This window comes from Vicugna pacos, chromosome 9, assembly GCF_048564905.1.
Source record: "Vicugna pacos chromosome 9, VicPac4, whole genome shotgun sequence".
NCBI lineage: Eukaryota > Metazoa > Chordata > Mammalia > Artiodactyla > Camelidae > Vicugna > Vicugna pacos.
Genome location: NC_132995.1, coordinates 54681565 through 54698695, shown reverse-complemented (window position 1 = coordinate 54698695; position 17131 = coordinate 54681565). Strand labels below are relative to the sequence as shown.

Here is a 17131-nt window from a genome sequence, read left to right as displayed (position 1 = left end):
CCCCCGATAACCCTGAATGGTATTTATCACGTTCTATTTTAGATGCTTATCTGGTTGCTGATATATTCCATCCAGTCAGATCTTCTCTCCCTCTAATAAAAGAAGTAGGAGCCATATTATGACAGTCTTGTTCTCTCATTTTCTACCATCATAATCTTAAACTACTTTCTTAGCCCTTTATCATCCCCCACTCCCATCTCATTTCTTAATTAACCAAGTTTTGGTCGAAATGTACCGAGAAGAATATGTGCATGTAAATTAACTAGATAACAAAACTTCACATTGAAGGGAACATTCTATAAGTGTTTATTTCATTGCTGACCACTTGGTTGCAGCATGCAACTCTCAACAATGAGCTGCCAGTCTTCACTCCTCTAAAAGTACCAAATGCTATGGTACCACTACTTAGGTTTTCAGTCTTTCAAAGGCTTTTATGACCAACATCATTAGTTAGGGACAAGCCTTTTAGGGACTTAAAAGCACTTATTCTCTATAAAAAGTAACTTCTTATTCCATGCACAATACTCCAATTGGCAGACATAGTTCTAGAATGGAAAGGAAAAAATTTTTATTCTAGTTCTGTAAATTATCAGGAATAAAATAAGCATTTCTCCTTGCCTTGCTGTAAGGAAATAAGATTTTTTTTTCTCTGTCAGGAATCAGAACAGTAGCTTTGATGATCCTGAATTATAAAACCGCCTACTGATTAAAGTTCTTTCCAAAGATTTCAAGAAGTAAGAAGTTGGCTCAATTTCCTGTACAATTTAAAGAAATATTTGCAGTATGTGTAGGATTTTTAGGTTATATCGTAGACCCTTGTGACAATATTTAAAAGGCCTAGTCTCCCCATTTAAAAAAAGTCTACCTCAAAAGGTAAAAGGAAACCCCCATCATCCCTGAGCAAAGAGGGGAAAAATCATAGGTACTTTTATTTGCAAAGAGAATTTACTGTAAATGAGTTACCAATCTCTAGAATATCCTCAGAGAATTTCCATAACTGAAGCAAGTATGATGTGCTCTCAGTTTCTCAGATAAATGTATTTTAGTGGTTTGAGTAGTTGCTCTGCAAAAATTTAAATTTAATTAACTATGCAGTTGAACATTTTTCATTTTGAAATTTGAGAATATCCTGAGAGGATACTTACGGGACATGAAACTATTGGGCACAGAGGAATTCAAAAAATGTTAGCAAACTGGGGCAGAAGGAAGAGAGTGGGGAAGGTCACAGTAGAGAAAGTGAGAAAGGGGCAGGACAAAGCTGCAGTTATGAGCTGGCCTTTCTTTTCACGAAGTCAGGGGTCTCTGGCTATCTGTGGTATACTCACTCTTATATTAATATAAACCAGATGCTGAAAAACAAAATTAAGAATGTCCCAAACCAATTTTAAGTCTTTTAAGGAGTAAATGACAGAAAACATTTTAGCTTCTTAATCAAGGAGTGCTATAATATAATCTCAAGGCATCTTAATATAATTCATATAACCCTAAAGCAATTGTGCAATAAGCAAAATGTCTTAAAAGGGAAACGACAAAGGTTAACTTCCTACAGGGACCAACAGACAGGATCTTGCAGCACAGCAATTAACCTTCACATACTGGAGTCTTGTTTACAAAGCCATCAACAACTCAGATTCCTGAAAATCACAAATGTCACCAACAAAAGGAATGTTGATTAGATAGAGTCAAAAAACTTTCCGAAGGGCTGCCCTCTCTGAAGGGGTTTCAGACCGTTGCTAGCACAGGTTGGTTAAGCCAAATCTCACTGACGGCTCCACAGAGAATGAGAATGCCTTAGTCAGTGCTGTTTTAAAAATGTAAAACACTGCGAGGGGAAAAAGCAAAATAAACAGTCTACTGTTCCCTAACATATATGGCTTAGCACCCAGAGAAAGCCTCTGCCCCCAAAAGAGACTTTCTACCTAGGTTTAAGCTTCATGAAGTGAGGTGTAATCAATCATTTTCAGGACATGTCTTTTCTTGCAAGGTCTTTAGAGGCAGAAGTTCCATTTGGATTCTAATACACATCTCTGTGAGCTCAGCTTCCTGAAAACATACACCCGCTGGGTTCTAGTTTCTTGCCCACGACTGGATTCACTACTTCACAGCCACCAGAATCGCACATACACTATTAACATGATGAAAAATACAGCTACTGCTGCAAGCTTGGCGTAAGTAGAACGCATGTTCAAGTACTTCGCATCCTGGCGGTATTTCTTAGACAGACTGGACAAATTGTTAGCCTTCGAATCCAAAGCTGTCAAAGAGGAAAAAAGGAAAACATTAATCAGTCCCTGAAAGTATTTTATCAAATGTATCAAAGATATAAAAATAACCAAAATGAGTGGCACTATTTCAAACAACCATTAAGCTTAAATTATCATTTTTATTTTAAGGTTAAGGTTGCATATACTGATTAACTCATGATGCTAAAGCACTGTAAAATCTACAGTGCATTTTAAAATTATCAGATCAACTTATGTTCACATTCTTGAGGCTGTATAGTGAGGTGGTTAGGAGTGCAGGCTCTGGCCTCAGACTCTTTGGTTCAAATCTCAGCTGCACCACTCATGTGACATTGGTCGACTCAGCCTCTCTAAGACCCAGCTTCTTTGTCTATGCAGTGGGGATAATCTAATAACAGTAACTGTATCATAGAATTATAGGTACATAAGCATAATGCCTGCATATGGTACACATTTGATAGATGTTAGCTAACAATTATCATCTTCATAATCTTTTAATGGTCTAATTCATATTCTCTTATATTTTGACAAATGATAATCCATGTAAGATAAAAGATACAGGTAATCAGAAAATTGATTGAACCAGACACTGACTGTTAAGCTATATCTCAATGGTGACTGCTACCAAATTTCCAAGATTTCCCTCACAGTAAAGACTATGACTATGAAGATAAAGCCATCAGAAATTACACTTCAACATAAGAAAGTTGTCTCATAACTAAAATACAAACACAGGTGCTAGAAACCCACCAGTATCTACTAAATGAAACTTTCTAAAATCTTCTGTAAATTTTTTTTTCTCTAAGGACATCTGTAATGTCATTATCTTCTTTTATTGTTAACTGATAGCCAGATAGACACATGCTAGACTGGACTAAAATAAATAGCATATTTTTAATAATAAAAACAAACTCAGTTTCACATAAGTAAGTTCTAATCGAACCTTTTACTTTAAAGTTTTGAAAAACTATTTTGCAATCTGAATTTGTTCTTCCTTGGAGAATGCTTTTGGAATATTTGGAGTTGCTTAATAGAGACTGGTTTTGATTGAGAAATGTGGCATTACTTAATAACACAGGCATGACAGCCACTTCCAAATTAGCAACTTGTCCGGTAGGAAAAGCACCTATCTAGCCATGAAAGAAAACAGTTAAGGGATGAGAAACAACCATAACGGTGCTGCACAGAATCTTTCTAGTCAGTCCACCAGAAAGTACAATCCATCAGACAGAGGTTTCTAGCTACTATTGTGTTTATTACTACATCCTCAGCATCTAGAACAGGATCTGGCGTACAGCCAGCGCACAATAAATAAATATTTGCTAAATGAATCTAAATCTGTCGAGAATAACTGGGCAGAGGAACAAATATTAGGTCATATGAAGTAAGTAATAGTTACAAGAATTCCTTTTACACAGGAACATTTGGAAACACACTGTATCATAAAGCTAAAGCTATTGCTTGGAGAAGTCATTTAGCAACTATTTATGTTATAAGCACCATGAGAAGTGCTAGAGGATACAATTACCACCCAAACATATATGATCTCTGTATCTCTGTCTAGAAGGGTAACCTACAGCTTAAAAGAAACAGGTATATTTAGGCAGTAAAGAGGGCATAATTTGATCATGCGGGAAGAACCCATAGGAATCACTCTTGGGTCTTAAATTCAAAGTAGACTAGCTCTAAAACTTTAAAACTTACAAAGAGAAGAAAGCATAAAAGATGGATTCTTATTATGAAGAAGCTTAAGGGGGAAGAAAACATTTTTTGAAGTGGGCTAGTCTTTTCACTGTCCTCCATATGTGCTCTGTTCAGATATGCTTTGTCTTCTTCTGAAAACATCCACTTCACTCCTTCCTGATCTGTCAAAATTCAAGAAATCCTTCCTATTCACTTCACATTTATCTACTTCCATCTACATTTTTATAGCTCTTATTGTCTATATATTTATATAATGATTTAGAACTATCATTCACTGAACATAGACAAGAACTCCATAGGCCAACAAATTCTGCCAGGTACTAACACTGTAACTTTTAGTAAAGCTACTTAACTTTCCTGAGTCTTTGCTTCTTTATCTGTAAAACCAGTTTGATACTTACCCACTCTCAGGTGCAATTACTCTAACGAATAAATAAGATACACATAAAGTCCCCCTGCCATACTGTCTAGCACAAAGCAAGTGTTCAATTGATGTCTGTTCCCTTATACTGTCTATAAATTAGTTTTTTATCCCAGGTAGAACTTTTGAATGTGTCATAATGAAAATTTACGTAGACTCACTCACCCAAATTTGGTGTTTAAAGAGTGTGAAGCTATACGCTGGGACAACTGCTGACTACTAACATAAAGGTTAAAATCTGCAATTCATAATAAAGGAAAACTCATTTATTCTTGAATATGTAACAAGGCTGAATTCAAGAAATACACATTAAGGCATCTACTTGTGATTATTACTATGAGAGAAATAAAAGAAATACATGAAATAGATATGAAACACTTCAAAGGGTACATGTCCACATTAAACACTTAGGTAACATTTAAATACTAGGTGTATGAATATATATATATATGGTAAATTAGGTAAGTAAGTACACACACACACACCATTATGTGCTAAAAAACACTGTGTAGGTAAGTGCTTTAAGAATTTGAAGGACAAAAGAGACTAATGCTTTGTGGGCTATAAGGACCAGGAAAGGCTTCTTTGAAGAGGCAGTTCTTATCTAGATCTTAAAGAACAGGTCCAGGAGGTTGAGGAAGCTGACCTGGCTGAAGCAGAATGTTTGTGAACTAAGGAGACTGAGAGATGTTTGCAATCTCCTTATCTTTCATTACAGAGAACACAGGGCCTTGCACATTGCAAGTATTTAATTAATAATGACTGAATGAATGAAAAGTAAGCTGAGACCAGACTAGATCTTATCTTGAAGCCAAGGGTTTAAAAATTTTTTCAGCACAGGAAAGCCTTGATGAAAAAGGCTTTTTATAATGTTTGATCTGGCAGCAGTAGTCTCCCAAAGTGGCTACTCAGGATACCAATGCAATAAGTCTTTGACAATTGCCTTTCATTCTTCTTTTCCTTTCCCTTAACTTATGTGTTTCTGTAAATATTTGTCTAATTTTGTAAACATCTTGGAAACAGTAATTGCTTCTGATATGGAACGAAACTTTAAACTGTTCCAACTCAAAAAAAAACTAACCATGCTAGGGAAAAACATATCATATTGGAAGCTTGTAATGTAATCCATTTTTGAGAGATGAATTCTTAACAGTGCTAGATAGAAATCGGACAGCATAAAAGGTACACCAAATAAGCTGTCCTTGCCTATGGAATAAGAACCACTTCTTCAGAAGACTTGTGTTGCTTTTAGATACCTGAGAGTGCTTCTCCTCGCTGTAACACTTCTTCAATATTGGCCACCATGATCCTCTGTACATCTTGTAGTTCAGTGTTGATGGAGCCTAGGTTTCTCCGAGCACGACTGTCAATGTAGAGCTTCTTGGTTTTCTGAATGTAGGTATCTAGAATGATGAAAAGTGACCATTAACAACTTCTTTCATGTCCATCCAAAGAAGTAAGAAAGAGCAACTTCTGAGTTTAGTCCTGAATCTGCAATTGTCCATGATTAACTAAGCTCTTGAATGAGTATCAATGTGACAGGGAATTTCCCAAAATACCACTATAAAACTACAGTTTCATTCATGTTTTGCCAATATCTGTGTATCTCAAAACTATAAAAAGAATGATCATTAAAGATTATATTTTCAACTTATGGCAAAAATCCTAAGATATGTGTACTGAATACCCTTCATTTGCCTCTTTAGATCTTCCTCTTCACCCTCTGCATCTGCTTTCTGCCTTGGGAAGCTGATCTACATGGACTGCATCAATGGGTTCCTTGCCCTCTAGCTCCAGTTAGGTTCAGCCAATGGGGGAGCTCCAAGAGAAGGGAAGAAGAAGTGTAGATAGTGATGTCAAAGTATTTATTCCCCTAGCTCCTCCCTGAGAAGCCATCTTGGACTGGCAGCATCCTTCCACCAAAAGTTAGTGTTCCTCTCAAGTTAGCCTTCTCTATACACTTTCTCCTTCCCAGTTCCAGAAACTGCTCCTTTCTCTATCCACTCAGGCCTAGGATGATAACAATTACCATGTTACTGGTCTCAGGTTACTGTACGTTACAGTTCACCTATAACCCATTCATAGCTTTGTATATAATCCTTTAAGCTAATTTGAGTGTATCAACTATTTACTGGTGACCCTAATACAGCAGTCTTGTTTTTCCCTTGGATTTACTGGACTGCTATTGTCTACAAAAATAAAACTTGAAAAAACAGACATTATAAAAATTAGCACTTGGAGAGTTTATATTTATGAAACACTGGAATGCTTTGCTAAATTTTCTTTATTTCTAAAAAGCAAGAAAATCTTATCTAGCAAACTTGAAACACTTCAGAAATTCAGAGATAGTAAAATCGATCTCTTTTTTAACTACAAATGTCAATGATGTAGTCTAATCATACTTGCTCTCACTTCCTCTACTTACACGACATTTCCTTTGATCTACTGCCATCAGATAATTTACCTGCTCTGATCAGTGATAAGCCTTTCTGTAATTCTTGTACAAATATGGACACCCATGCTCACTACTTCTGCAGATAGCAAATGTTATCCCACAATACCATGTATCTTCTAGTACTTTTTTTAAAATTAGAGGATCTTGTTCTACTAAAAGAAACAAAACACCATTCTTTCTGATTTCCAAATTCTGATCTCCATAAAATGAGTCATACTGTGAGTGTGTGAGGAGGGGTAAGGGGAGTGGGGGCGGGGTTGTGTTGGGGAAAGAACTCAGCTATGACATGTCAATGTAGATCTTTAGGTACAGTTTTTACTCTAATGCAAAACCAAACCAAATAACAAGAAAGAGCAAAGGGCAACAAGTTCTATGGGGAAAAAATCAAAAGACCAAAGAAAATTACTTATGAGAAAGAAGCCTCATTCATTCAAAAGGACAAAAGACACAGAATGCAAGAGGAGGCAGAATCTAAAACTTCAGTAAGTAAACATCAGGAAAAAAGGTGTCAAAATTATATCAATAGCTTCTCCATATTATCTAATCCCTTGACAAAGGGGTGAGGAGCAAAAACTTACCAAACTCAATAAAGGAATAGGGTCTAGACACAGTCGGCACCTTCTTCCCATGCTGTTCATCAAACTCTGAATGCAAATCTTCTAGGTAGGCAAAAGCCAACTTCTTAGGGAAGGCAGCTTCACACAAAACCAAATAACACACCCCCTGTTCAATAATGTAGCTGAAGAAATAAAAAAGCAAGAAAAAGTCATTTATAGATTAACAATACTTCCAACAATTTGAAACAGACTCTCAGTGCCATACAAACTTTTGAAAATATTCTGGCATAAGCCCTTTGAGGCTAACTAAATCAGAAAGTCAATTTCAAACCACGAATCATTGGAATCAGAAAGCAAACATCTTCCCATTATTAGAAGTACATTCCAAAAGGAGTATTCAGACATGTTTCTTCATTACATAATTCTTCAGCTAAAATATGTTAACACCTAAGACTTTTTCTTGAAAGCTCGGAGTTGTGACTCCATCCACCCTTTGATTATGTATGGTAAACAAGTGCATACATATTTAAACTTCTTCCAGCTATAAGAAAAAAAACAGTGGAACTGGAAATTTTTGTGGACACTTAAAAGTTGGAAGTTAATGCCACAATATTTACTAGGTAGAAAATAACAACCTCAGGACTAATAATATTCCCTAATTTCCAGGGGAGGAGAACTCTATCAGCTGGAAACTATTCAGTAACAGAACTGATTCCTCTTCGGAGACTGAGCTCGCTGGCACTCTGGAAGGGGCTATATGACTACATGTCTGAGATATTTTAGGAAGGGGGTTGGGCTACTTCGTGGTTTTCAAGTCTTTTTAGTCACAGTATTCTTTATTTCAGCAAACTTATATTCAGAAGACCAATAAGTACAGCAAATAAAATGAGAAGTTCTTTCATTTAAGTAGCAGTTTAAGGGCCCAGAGCATTACACATACCCCCATGCCTGCCCTTTCTCTGTGGCTCCCAAGACATCTTAGGATCCCACAGAGCATGGTTTATAGTCTATTATATGATCTCTCAGACCCTTGAAATAAAACTAATAATATTACTATCCTATTTCTTGCTAGGGCACCTAAATTAACTGGTCTCCTTGCCTTCAGTCCCAACCATCTTCGAAGCCATCAGCTTTATTCCTAAAAAGTAAATACGACCATATTATCCTGCTTAAAAACTCTAGAAGTTCCCTAACACCTATACAATAAAATCATACTCCCTGGTATAGTGTGTGTAGCCCTCCAAAACCGCAGGCCGCTCTCCATCACGTACGCTAACACATCAAATGACATGCTGTTCTCCAACAAGCTAGGTTCTTCCACATCCTCATGATCTACTGCGTATACTGTTTTTTTCCTAACTATACTATTCTTTTATGTACCTAGAGAAACCTTGTTCATTTTCATATGCTCAATTCTAATTTTTCTGTGAAATTTCTCTGTATTCTCCCCTCCTCTGTCCCCTTTTCTCAAACTTACTCTCTATAAGTGAGAATTTATTGCTTCCTTCTCTCTGCTCCCAAAGTATTTCATTTATATCCCAATACAGCACTTCTTGCCCTAACATATTATAGTATAGTTGTTTATGTGTCTGTCTCTGCTAATAAAAGGATAAGCTATGGACGTTAAAGGCAAGACTTAATTCATGGCCTGGCAAAGAATAAATCTTTAATAAATAGCTCTTGGATGGAAATAAAGGAAGAGATGAGATTATAAAAAATCCTAGAAGAAACTGGCAGAAGAAAATATCTTCAATTCCATGAGATCTTTCCTAGGTCTTTTGTCTCAACCCATGGTAGAGATAAAAATACTATATAACTAAATGCCTCTAATATTTTTTGATGTTGAAATAGCTTATGAAACTTAATATCCACTACTTTCTTAACCAATAGTCCAGGGTTTTGGTTTGATTTTGATTTTGTATACTTGTTTACTTGTTTTTGATAAGTAGAGGGTTTTTTTTTTCCTTTTAAATTAAACACAGCAGCTCCTCCCAGGTCTATATTATCTTGGTATCTGAGTTCCTAAAATAGTAAGGATTATTTAGCTTATCCTTTCTTATTTTCCTCTGATCGTCTTGTCCTCTTCTTTTTTAATCCTTCCTGTTTTAGCACCTTCAACTGGACATGTATTAAACACTTAACATCAATTATTTATAGATAATTTGAACTACAATAGTCCCTTCAATCTCTCTCAGCTGTATACATTATATCCACTGATTAGATGCTCTTAAACTATCTTTTATAATTTTCTTTTTTTTTTAACATTTTTTATTGATTTATAATCATTTTACAATGTTGTGTCAAATTCCAGTGTTCAGCACAATTTTTCAGTCATTCATGGACATATACACACTCATTGTCACATTTTTTTCTCTGTGATTTATCATAACATTTTGTGTATATTTCCCTGTGCCTATACAGTGTAATCTTGTTTATCTATTCTACAATTTTGAAATCCCAGTCTATCCCTTCCCACCCTCTACCCCCCTGGTTATAATTTTCTTTTTTCTGAATAATAACTAATACTTGTTGACTATTCTCTGTGTGATAGGCAAGTTGTTTGGGGATATACATGAATTCCTTCATAACCCTCACAAAACTATAATTATTTTCCCTATTTCATAGAGGAAACTGAGGCCTAGAGAAGAATATATGAGTTGCTCAAGGTTATACTGTCAGTAGATGTTTGAGCAAGGTTACTAACCTACATGAGTCTGGCTCCAAGAAGCCCCCAAACCAACAATTATCTATTACTGCATGATGGGTACAGCTTTTACTAGACACAGGATAACAGGCTGAATTACTGTTTGCAAATTGAATAAAGAAACCAAGATTTCAATTTTGCAGAATTAGAGCCAGGAAGGTTGCTTTCAAGGAAAGACTATATTTTTAAAGTTACCTTTACTTAAAAAAAAAAGTTACCATTCTTATCAGGTGTTATTTGTATTTACTGTATTTCATGCTTAAATGATCACAAAGAAATCAGGATTATACTCACTGAAAAGTCATGGCACCAGCTTCCAAGGTGCATCTGGTAGGGGACTGTTCATTCAACTTTTTAAAGAGTTGCTTAGCCTGACTCTGGTACTGCTGAAGGTCCCGGCCAGACTGAAAGAAGACACTTCCATTTAAAAAATTTCCACAAAAAAAGCAGTATCAATTAGTGAGAAGTATCATATTTTGAGGACATTATGTGAATAAGGTCCTTCACTTATAGGTTAATAAGATTCATTTTAACAAAATAAAAACGTCTTACTTTTAGAGAAAAAAGAAGACCAAATCCCTAGTTTTTTGACAAAACTACATTAGTTATTTGCTATATATAAAGCAAAAGTGTACTCCCCAACTACATTTAAGGCACTGTTTCAATCCAGTGTTCTTCCCACTATTAGGTCAGTGCCCTCCTCCTAACCCATTTCCCTTGCGTAGTTACTGGCACAGAACTGCACGACCTGTTCTACACTTAGGGGGAAATCCTGGGAACAACAGACTGATGAATCTCAATTTTATGCTGAAATATCAAGAAAAATCTTCCACAAAGTATTACAGTGTTGAGCATGTAAGCCAAACTAAATGTGTGCACCTATGACTACAAATTATTATGAATCCTATAACTGTAACTAAGTAAAAATAAACAAGATTGAGGACAAAGATGAAAAGTCAAATATCCTTTGCTAGATAAATCTATTGGTTCCCAAGTTTGGAAAGCAAAAGTCTGGATAGCAAGGGATATGTTCATACAAAAAATGAAAATAGTAATATTCAGATGACAGAATTACAGGCAATATTTTCCTGAAAAATTTCTAAATGATTTTTTAAATTTTTTTAAAAGAGGGGGGAAAAGTCTAGTGGGGAAAATAGCAATGTCATTTCAAAAGGAGAAATCATACCTCAATAATTCACTATATCCAAACAGAAAAGAAATGCATGAAGAATGGGAAGCAAATACACATTATTTATTCATCCACATACTGGGGGAAACAAACAAACAACTTTGCCACGTGATGGGAAAGAATTATTTTATTTTGGATTATTTATTTTGAATTGAAAGACTTAACACAGTCTATCCTTGGCAGACATTTAATAACCAAATGTTTAAATAGAAAAGTGTTTATACAAGGTTCTCCCAGATATTGGACCTAAGGCCTAACTATAAGGAAGTACAAAGTGAAATCTTAAAATTCCAGATAGTGAACCACTGAGCTCAGAGTTAAAACAAGGAAGCAATGATAAAATTGTCTAAGTGAAAGATAAACAGATGTACAAGTATAGGATTCTAAGCTGCATTTAAAAGAGTGAACTGGAAATGCAAATCAGAGGCACAGTGAAATACCACCTCACCCCTGTTAGAACAGCTATCATCAAAACGACAAGAAATAACAAGTGTTGGTGAAAACGAGGAGAAGAGGGAACACTTGTGCACTGTTGGTAGGAATGTAAATTGGTGCAGCCACTATGGAAACCAGTATGGAGGTTCCTCAAAAATGAAAAATAGAATTACCACATGATCCAGGAATTCCACTTGTGGGTATTTATCCAAAGAAAATGAAAACACTAATTTAAAAAGATATATGCATTCCCATGTTCACTGCGGCATTATTTACAATAGCCAAGATATGGAAATAACCTAAGTGTTCCTCAACAGATGAATGCATAAAGACGATGTGGTGTATATACACAATGGAATACTATTCAGCCATTTAAAAAGAATGGAATACTGCCCAAAAAACAAGCTCATAGACAGAGAAGAGATTGGTGATTGCCAGAGGGGTAGTGGGTGAGGTGGTGGGCAAAATAGGTGAAGGGAGTCAAAAAGTACAAACTTCCAATTATAAAGCAAGTCATGGGGATAGTTAATAATACTGTATTGCATATTTGAAAGTTTCTAGGAAAGTAAATCTTAAATGTCATTACAAGAAAACAAAATTTTTCTTAACTTTTTTCTCATGATGAAGGGTAACTAAACTCATTGTGGTGATCACTTCACAGTATATACAAATATCAAATTATTATGTTGCACACCTGAACCAAACATAATGTTATATGTCAGTTATAATTCAAAATTTTAAAAATAAGATAAAATAAAATAGATAAATGGTGAACTGGAAATTTCAACATAAATAAGGAAGTAAGCATGAGGTGAACCGGGGAGTTAGACAGAAACACTAGAGGTATCAATTTGTAGTTTGTTTTTATGGCAATGATTTGTTATAAGGCTGTTCACTTGAGAAATATTCCTACATTAACATGTATACATATGCAGTTATAATATTAACAATGCTTTGTAATAATTAACATTATAATATACATTAACACTATTATACTAAACAATATTGCTATATATATTGTTTTCCTCATGACTGGCCAGCCAGTCAGGGAGAGTGAATACCATCACATGCTGTGAACTAATGCACAATATCCTATGTTCCTAAATTTGAATGGTACTTGCCAATCTATTTGCTTCACCAGTGCCATTATGTGGCATTCTGAAGATATCTGATCCCACAACAGTAGATAAAGGGGATGCAAATAAAGTTGGAAAGGCTACTAAAATGCTGAGAAGTAATACCAACATAGATCAATGACTTTCACCTTGGTCTCATGCTAGAATCACCTGGAAATCTTAAAAAAGCTACTTCTGCTCAATCTCCATCCCAAATTAATTAAATCAGTGTCTCAGAGGTGGAACTCAGACACTGGTATTTGTAAAATAACTACAACCATACATGTTAAATATGTTTTTTGACAGCTAAAGGCAGGTAAGCACTTTAAAGCAACTAGCTAAATAAATGGCAAATAAGAAAAATTCTTATTATTTATATAATGAAATACTATAGAGCCATTAAAATGATGCTATATAAATATTTAATGATATGAGAAAATATTTATTATTCACTAAGTGAAAAATATTAGGTGGAACAGTCTTGCAGTATTACCTATTATTTAATTTTACACACACACATAGATTAAGGCTATACATCAAATGGATGTAATTTAAATTGGGATTATAGGATTATAGGTAATAATCACCATTAACTTTTTGGTTCTTTTGCTTGTATACATTTTACTGAATTTTCTACAATAATCACAAGTTAATTTTATAATGGGAAAAATTATTCACTTATCCATTCCTATTTATTGCATATTTGCACCCCTACAGTATTAGGTCTTGGGGCCAATAAAGGGAGGGAGGATTTGAACCCAGGCAGTCCAGCTCTAGCCCCTGCTCCTAGGCATGCTATACCACCTCTGCAATGAAAACTGCTTCAGTGAAGGTAGATCCACCTAAGTGACATCTCAACTATTTAATATGAAATCTAATTCATAGGAAATGCTCAAGAAACCATATGGCATCTCTGATCTAGATCTCACAAAACAATATAATCACTGCTTTACAGATAGGTTTGCTTTCAAGATTACAGTCACAAAAAGCCCACAGTCAGTGAGCCTATCTAAAAATAGTCAGATTAGATGTCCTAATTCTGTTTTCTACTTCATCTAGAACAGGCTTGATGAAACCTGTACACAGTATAATGGAAAGACAGCTGTTAGTAATCCAGTAATGAAGTGGATGTGAATGTCTGCACAAATTCTGAAACTAATTTGAGGTCATTCAACAGTATATTTAGGATTTGGTTCTGTATATAAAATGCAAGAGGTACATGGTAGTAATTTGCCACACAACCACAATACTTTTTATTGCTGTCACCTATGACTGCTGAACAAGTAGTTGTATCAAATGCCATCTTTTGCCTTTATAAAAATGTTTAACTAAGCTCTTATTTTTAAATCCCTGTTGAACTGAACAGATCAAAGGCCAGTGGCACCAAGAACCAACCATTTTCCTCTAAAAGCAGTAACAGTCAGGTGATTAATCAACCCTCAATGATTGTGGCAGTTTAACCATACAGAAGACTATCTGCTTCTTGGAGTTCCCTGCTGTGTATTCAGTTACATCTAAAACCCTCTTCAAGTCCAGAGTCTGGGCAAAATAAAAGAGAAGAGAAAATGGTTCATTTTGAGGTACAACAGAAAAGTAGATGAAGAAATTGCAAACATCTCAAAAGGAGAAATATATCAGAAAGGAAGAAATAGAGTATCAGTCAGAGAGTTCAGGTCTGAAAAGAAAAGTTCATCTTTCTGCCTGCTGTAGGCCTACATTTCTAGTTAAAGCACAGAGGGAAACAGTGCATAATATACTCTGTATCTTTTTTTTTAACTCTCTATTGTATTATTTGAATAACTATTTATCCCCAGTAAAAAGATAGTTTGCACAGAGACTAGCCATCTAGTACCTATCTAAAATATGATATCTATTGTCAGTGTAAATAACTGAAAAAATACATTGAATTATTTAACCTGGACAATTAAGGTACTTAACTATAAAAGATATCCGTTTCTTACAAAGTTACTTCTGGACTCCTAAGAAGTAAATAATTACTAAATTGTCTTAGAACAAGGCAGTAAAGGGTAGTGGTTAGGTACTAAGGCTCTACAATTAGACAGATATTGATTAAAAAGAACAAACTAGTGGTTACCAGTGGGGAGAGGGGAGGGATGAGGGGCAAGACAGGGGTAGGGGATTAAAAAGTACAAACTATTATGTATAAAATAAATAAGCTACAAGGATAAGCACAGGGAATATACTCATTATTACTATAAATGGAGTAATAACTTTTAAAAATTGTGAATGTACCTGAAACATGTAATACTGTGACTCAGCTATACCTCAATTAAAAAAAAATTTTTTTTAAAACCAAAACAGCGGCTCTCAACCAAGAGTGGTTTTGTCCCCCCTCCCCCAGGATGACATGCAGCAATGTCAGGAAATACTTTTGGCTTTCACTACTGGAGGATGGGTAGTGGTAGTGTATTGGCATATTAGGTGCAGAGGCCAGGGATACTGCTAGACATCCTACAGTGCATAGGACAGTTTTCCCACAAGAATTATCCATCCCAAAATGTCAACAGTGCTGAAGTTAAAAAAACCTGATGACAGAAATATAGAATCACTATGTTGTGCACCAGGAACAAACATAGTGGTTGTAGGTTAATTATACTTCAATTTATTAGAAGGAAGGAAGGAAGGGAAGGAGGAAGGAAGAAAGATGGCCAGGGAGGGAGCCTGATGAAAATCCAGCTCTGCTGCTTATTAGCTGTGTGACTTTAAGCAAGAGACCTATCCTCTTAGCTTCAGAGCTTCCTTATCTATAACTGGGGATAATAATAGTACCTATCATAATGGCTGGTATGAAGACTGCATGAAATCATGCATTTAACAGGCTTAGCACAGGGGTTGGTATGTAGTAGGCACTCTATAAATGTTCTGTATACTATTATAATAGTAAAAATAAGTCACAGATTCATATTTTTGCAGATATTAAAAGTTTAGGAAATAGTTTATCTTTCAAAGTCAAAATTCCTAAAGGAAATCACTATGGAATTACAATCACAAAAATATTTTTGTGTAAAATACCTTTCCTTGTCAATTAAAGCAACCCATCTTGGTAGACTGATACCTAATTAGGAATTAAATTAGGAAACACACAGTAATATATCAACTAATTTTTTCAATAAAGTATCAAGGCAGAGAATAAGGGCCTACTGATATTAAGCAGACTTTCAAATCCACTTTGTATTCTTTGCCCACATTGGAATTCAAAGCAATAGATGGAAAATTGAACAGATTTCTGCCCCACTGGGAAAAATATTTCTTAGTCAAACTACATATCCTTCAAGGAAAATTTCCCCACAGCATCTCCACGGCTTTATGCTGTTGTTGTAAAAGCTCTGGGAAACACAAAGATGACTAAGACTTGTCATTTGTCTGCTAGAAAACTCAATTAATTGAAAGACAAAGAAAAATCGTAAAATTAAGGTACAAAGCATCATAGGAATATAACACAGGAGTCACAGTTCCAAAAACAGGACTTTAGTGAGGCTTAGTGAAGGTGGAAATTGGGCATAACTTTGAAAGAAAGGGCTGTACTGAACTTCAAACAGGTGCATATATGTGGCAATATTACCTAATCTACTTTCAACAGATGTCAGCAAGCTAGGTCAAGGATCAGGTGCTGCAGTAAAAGGAGTTACTAAAAGAATTTAGGAGCTGATTTTTCCCAGGACCTGTCAGCCTTATTAGCAGCAAAGTATTAGAAATCCTGAATTTTAACAAAGTCCCTAAAGAATTGCATAATACTGGATGATCACAATCTGGAACCTATCCCTTCTCCAGAGCATTTTTCTAAGGAGAAACAGGTAACACAAAAATCTACCTCCGCCTTCGGGGAAATTTTCTAATAACAGGCAAGTCTCTCCACTGCCGAAAGAGAAAAAAACACTTTACAGGGATCAGGAATGTCTGGGAGGCCGCAAGGGTCTCCCGTGTCCTAAGACGGAATCTGGTGCGAAAAACACAGCTCTCTAGCAGGAACCTGGGGTCGCGGAGATGTAGCGGCTCACCTGTTCGTCCTCCTGCATCGAGGCGGCCAATGGGAGCCCGTCCGCCACTCGGGCGATCATCGTGAGCAACACCATCTTCACAGGCTACAGAGACCCAACACTGGCCCGGACGGCCGTAGGTGTAGCCTTGATTTGCTCCGCCGCGACAACAGTTAGCCCTCTACCTTAGCTCCCGAAGACCAGCTGCTGGCGTCTGCGCTTCCCGCTGAGGTGGCCGGAAACAAGCTCCAAAGCGCTCCACTACCGGTCCCCAGAATTGTCTTCCCACCGAGAACCACAACTACTGAAA

The 17131-nt window shown here is 35.9% G+C and overlaps 1 protein-coding gene across 1 annotated transcript; it reads right to left on the bottom strand.

Moving 5' to 3' along the window:
• Nucleotides 1–282: 282 nt before the first annotated feature.
• Nucleotides 283–17070, bottom strand: SEC22B (SEC22 homolog B, vesicle trafficking protein). Its single transcript, XM_006216147.4, has 5 exons — nucleotides 16843–17070; nucleotides 10379–10488; nucleotides 7402–7562; nucleotides 5625–5771; nucleotides 283–2254 (listed from the first exon to the last, which is right to left on the bottom strand). The coding sequence occupies exons 1-5, from the start codon at nucleotides 16915–16917 to the stop codon at nucleotides 2100–2102; spliced, it is 648 nt and encodes a 215-aa protein (XP_006216209.1). The 5' UTR covers nucleotides 16918–17070; the 3' UTR covers nucleotides 283–2099.
• Nucleotides 17071–17131: the final 61 nt, after the last annotated feature.

Bases quoted from the DNA above. Each gene is read 5' to 3' on its own strand.
- SEC22B (XM_006216147.4), bottom strand. From the start codon at position 16,917: ATGGTGTTGCTCACGATGATCGCCCGAGTGGCGGACGGGCTCCCATTG. The intron at 5,772-7,401 runs GTAAGTTTTTGC...TCATCATTCTAG, and splicing joins CTATTCCTTTATTGAGTTTG to ATACCTACATTCAGAAAACC. The intron at 2,255-5,624 runs GTATCTAAAAGC...CCTCTTTGACAG, and splicing joins GCGAGGAGAAGCACTCTCAG to CTTTGGATTCGAAGGCTAAC.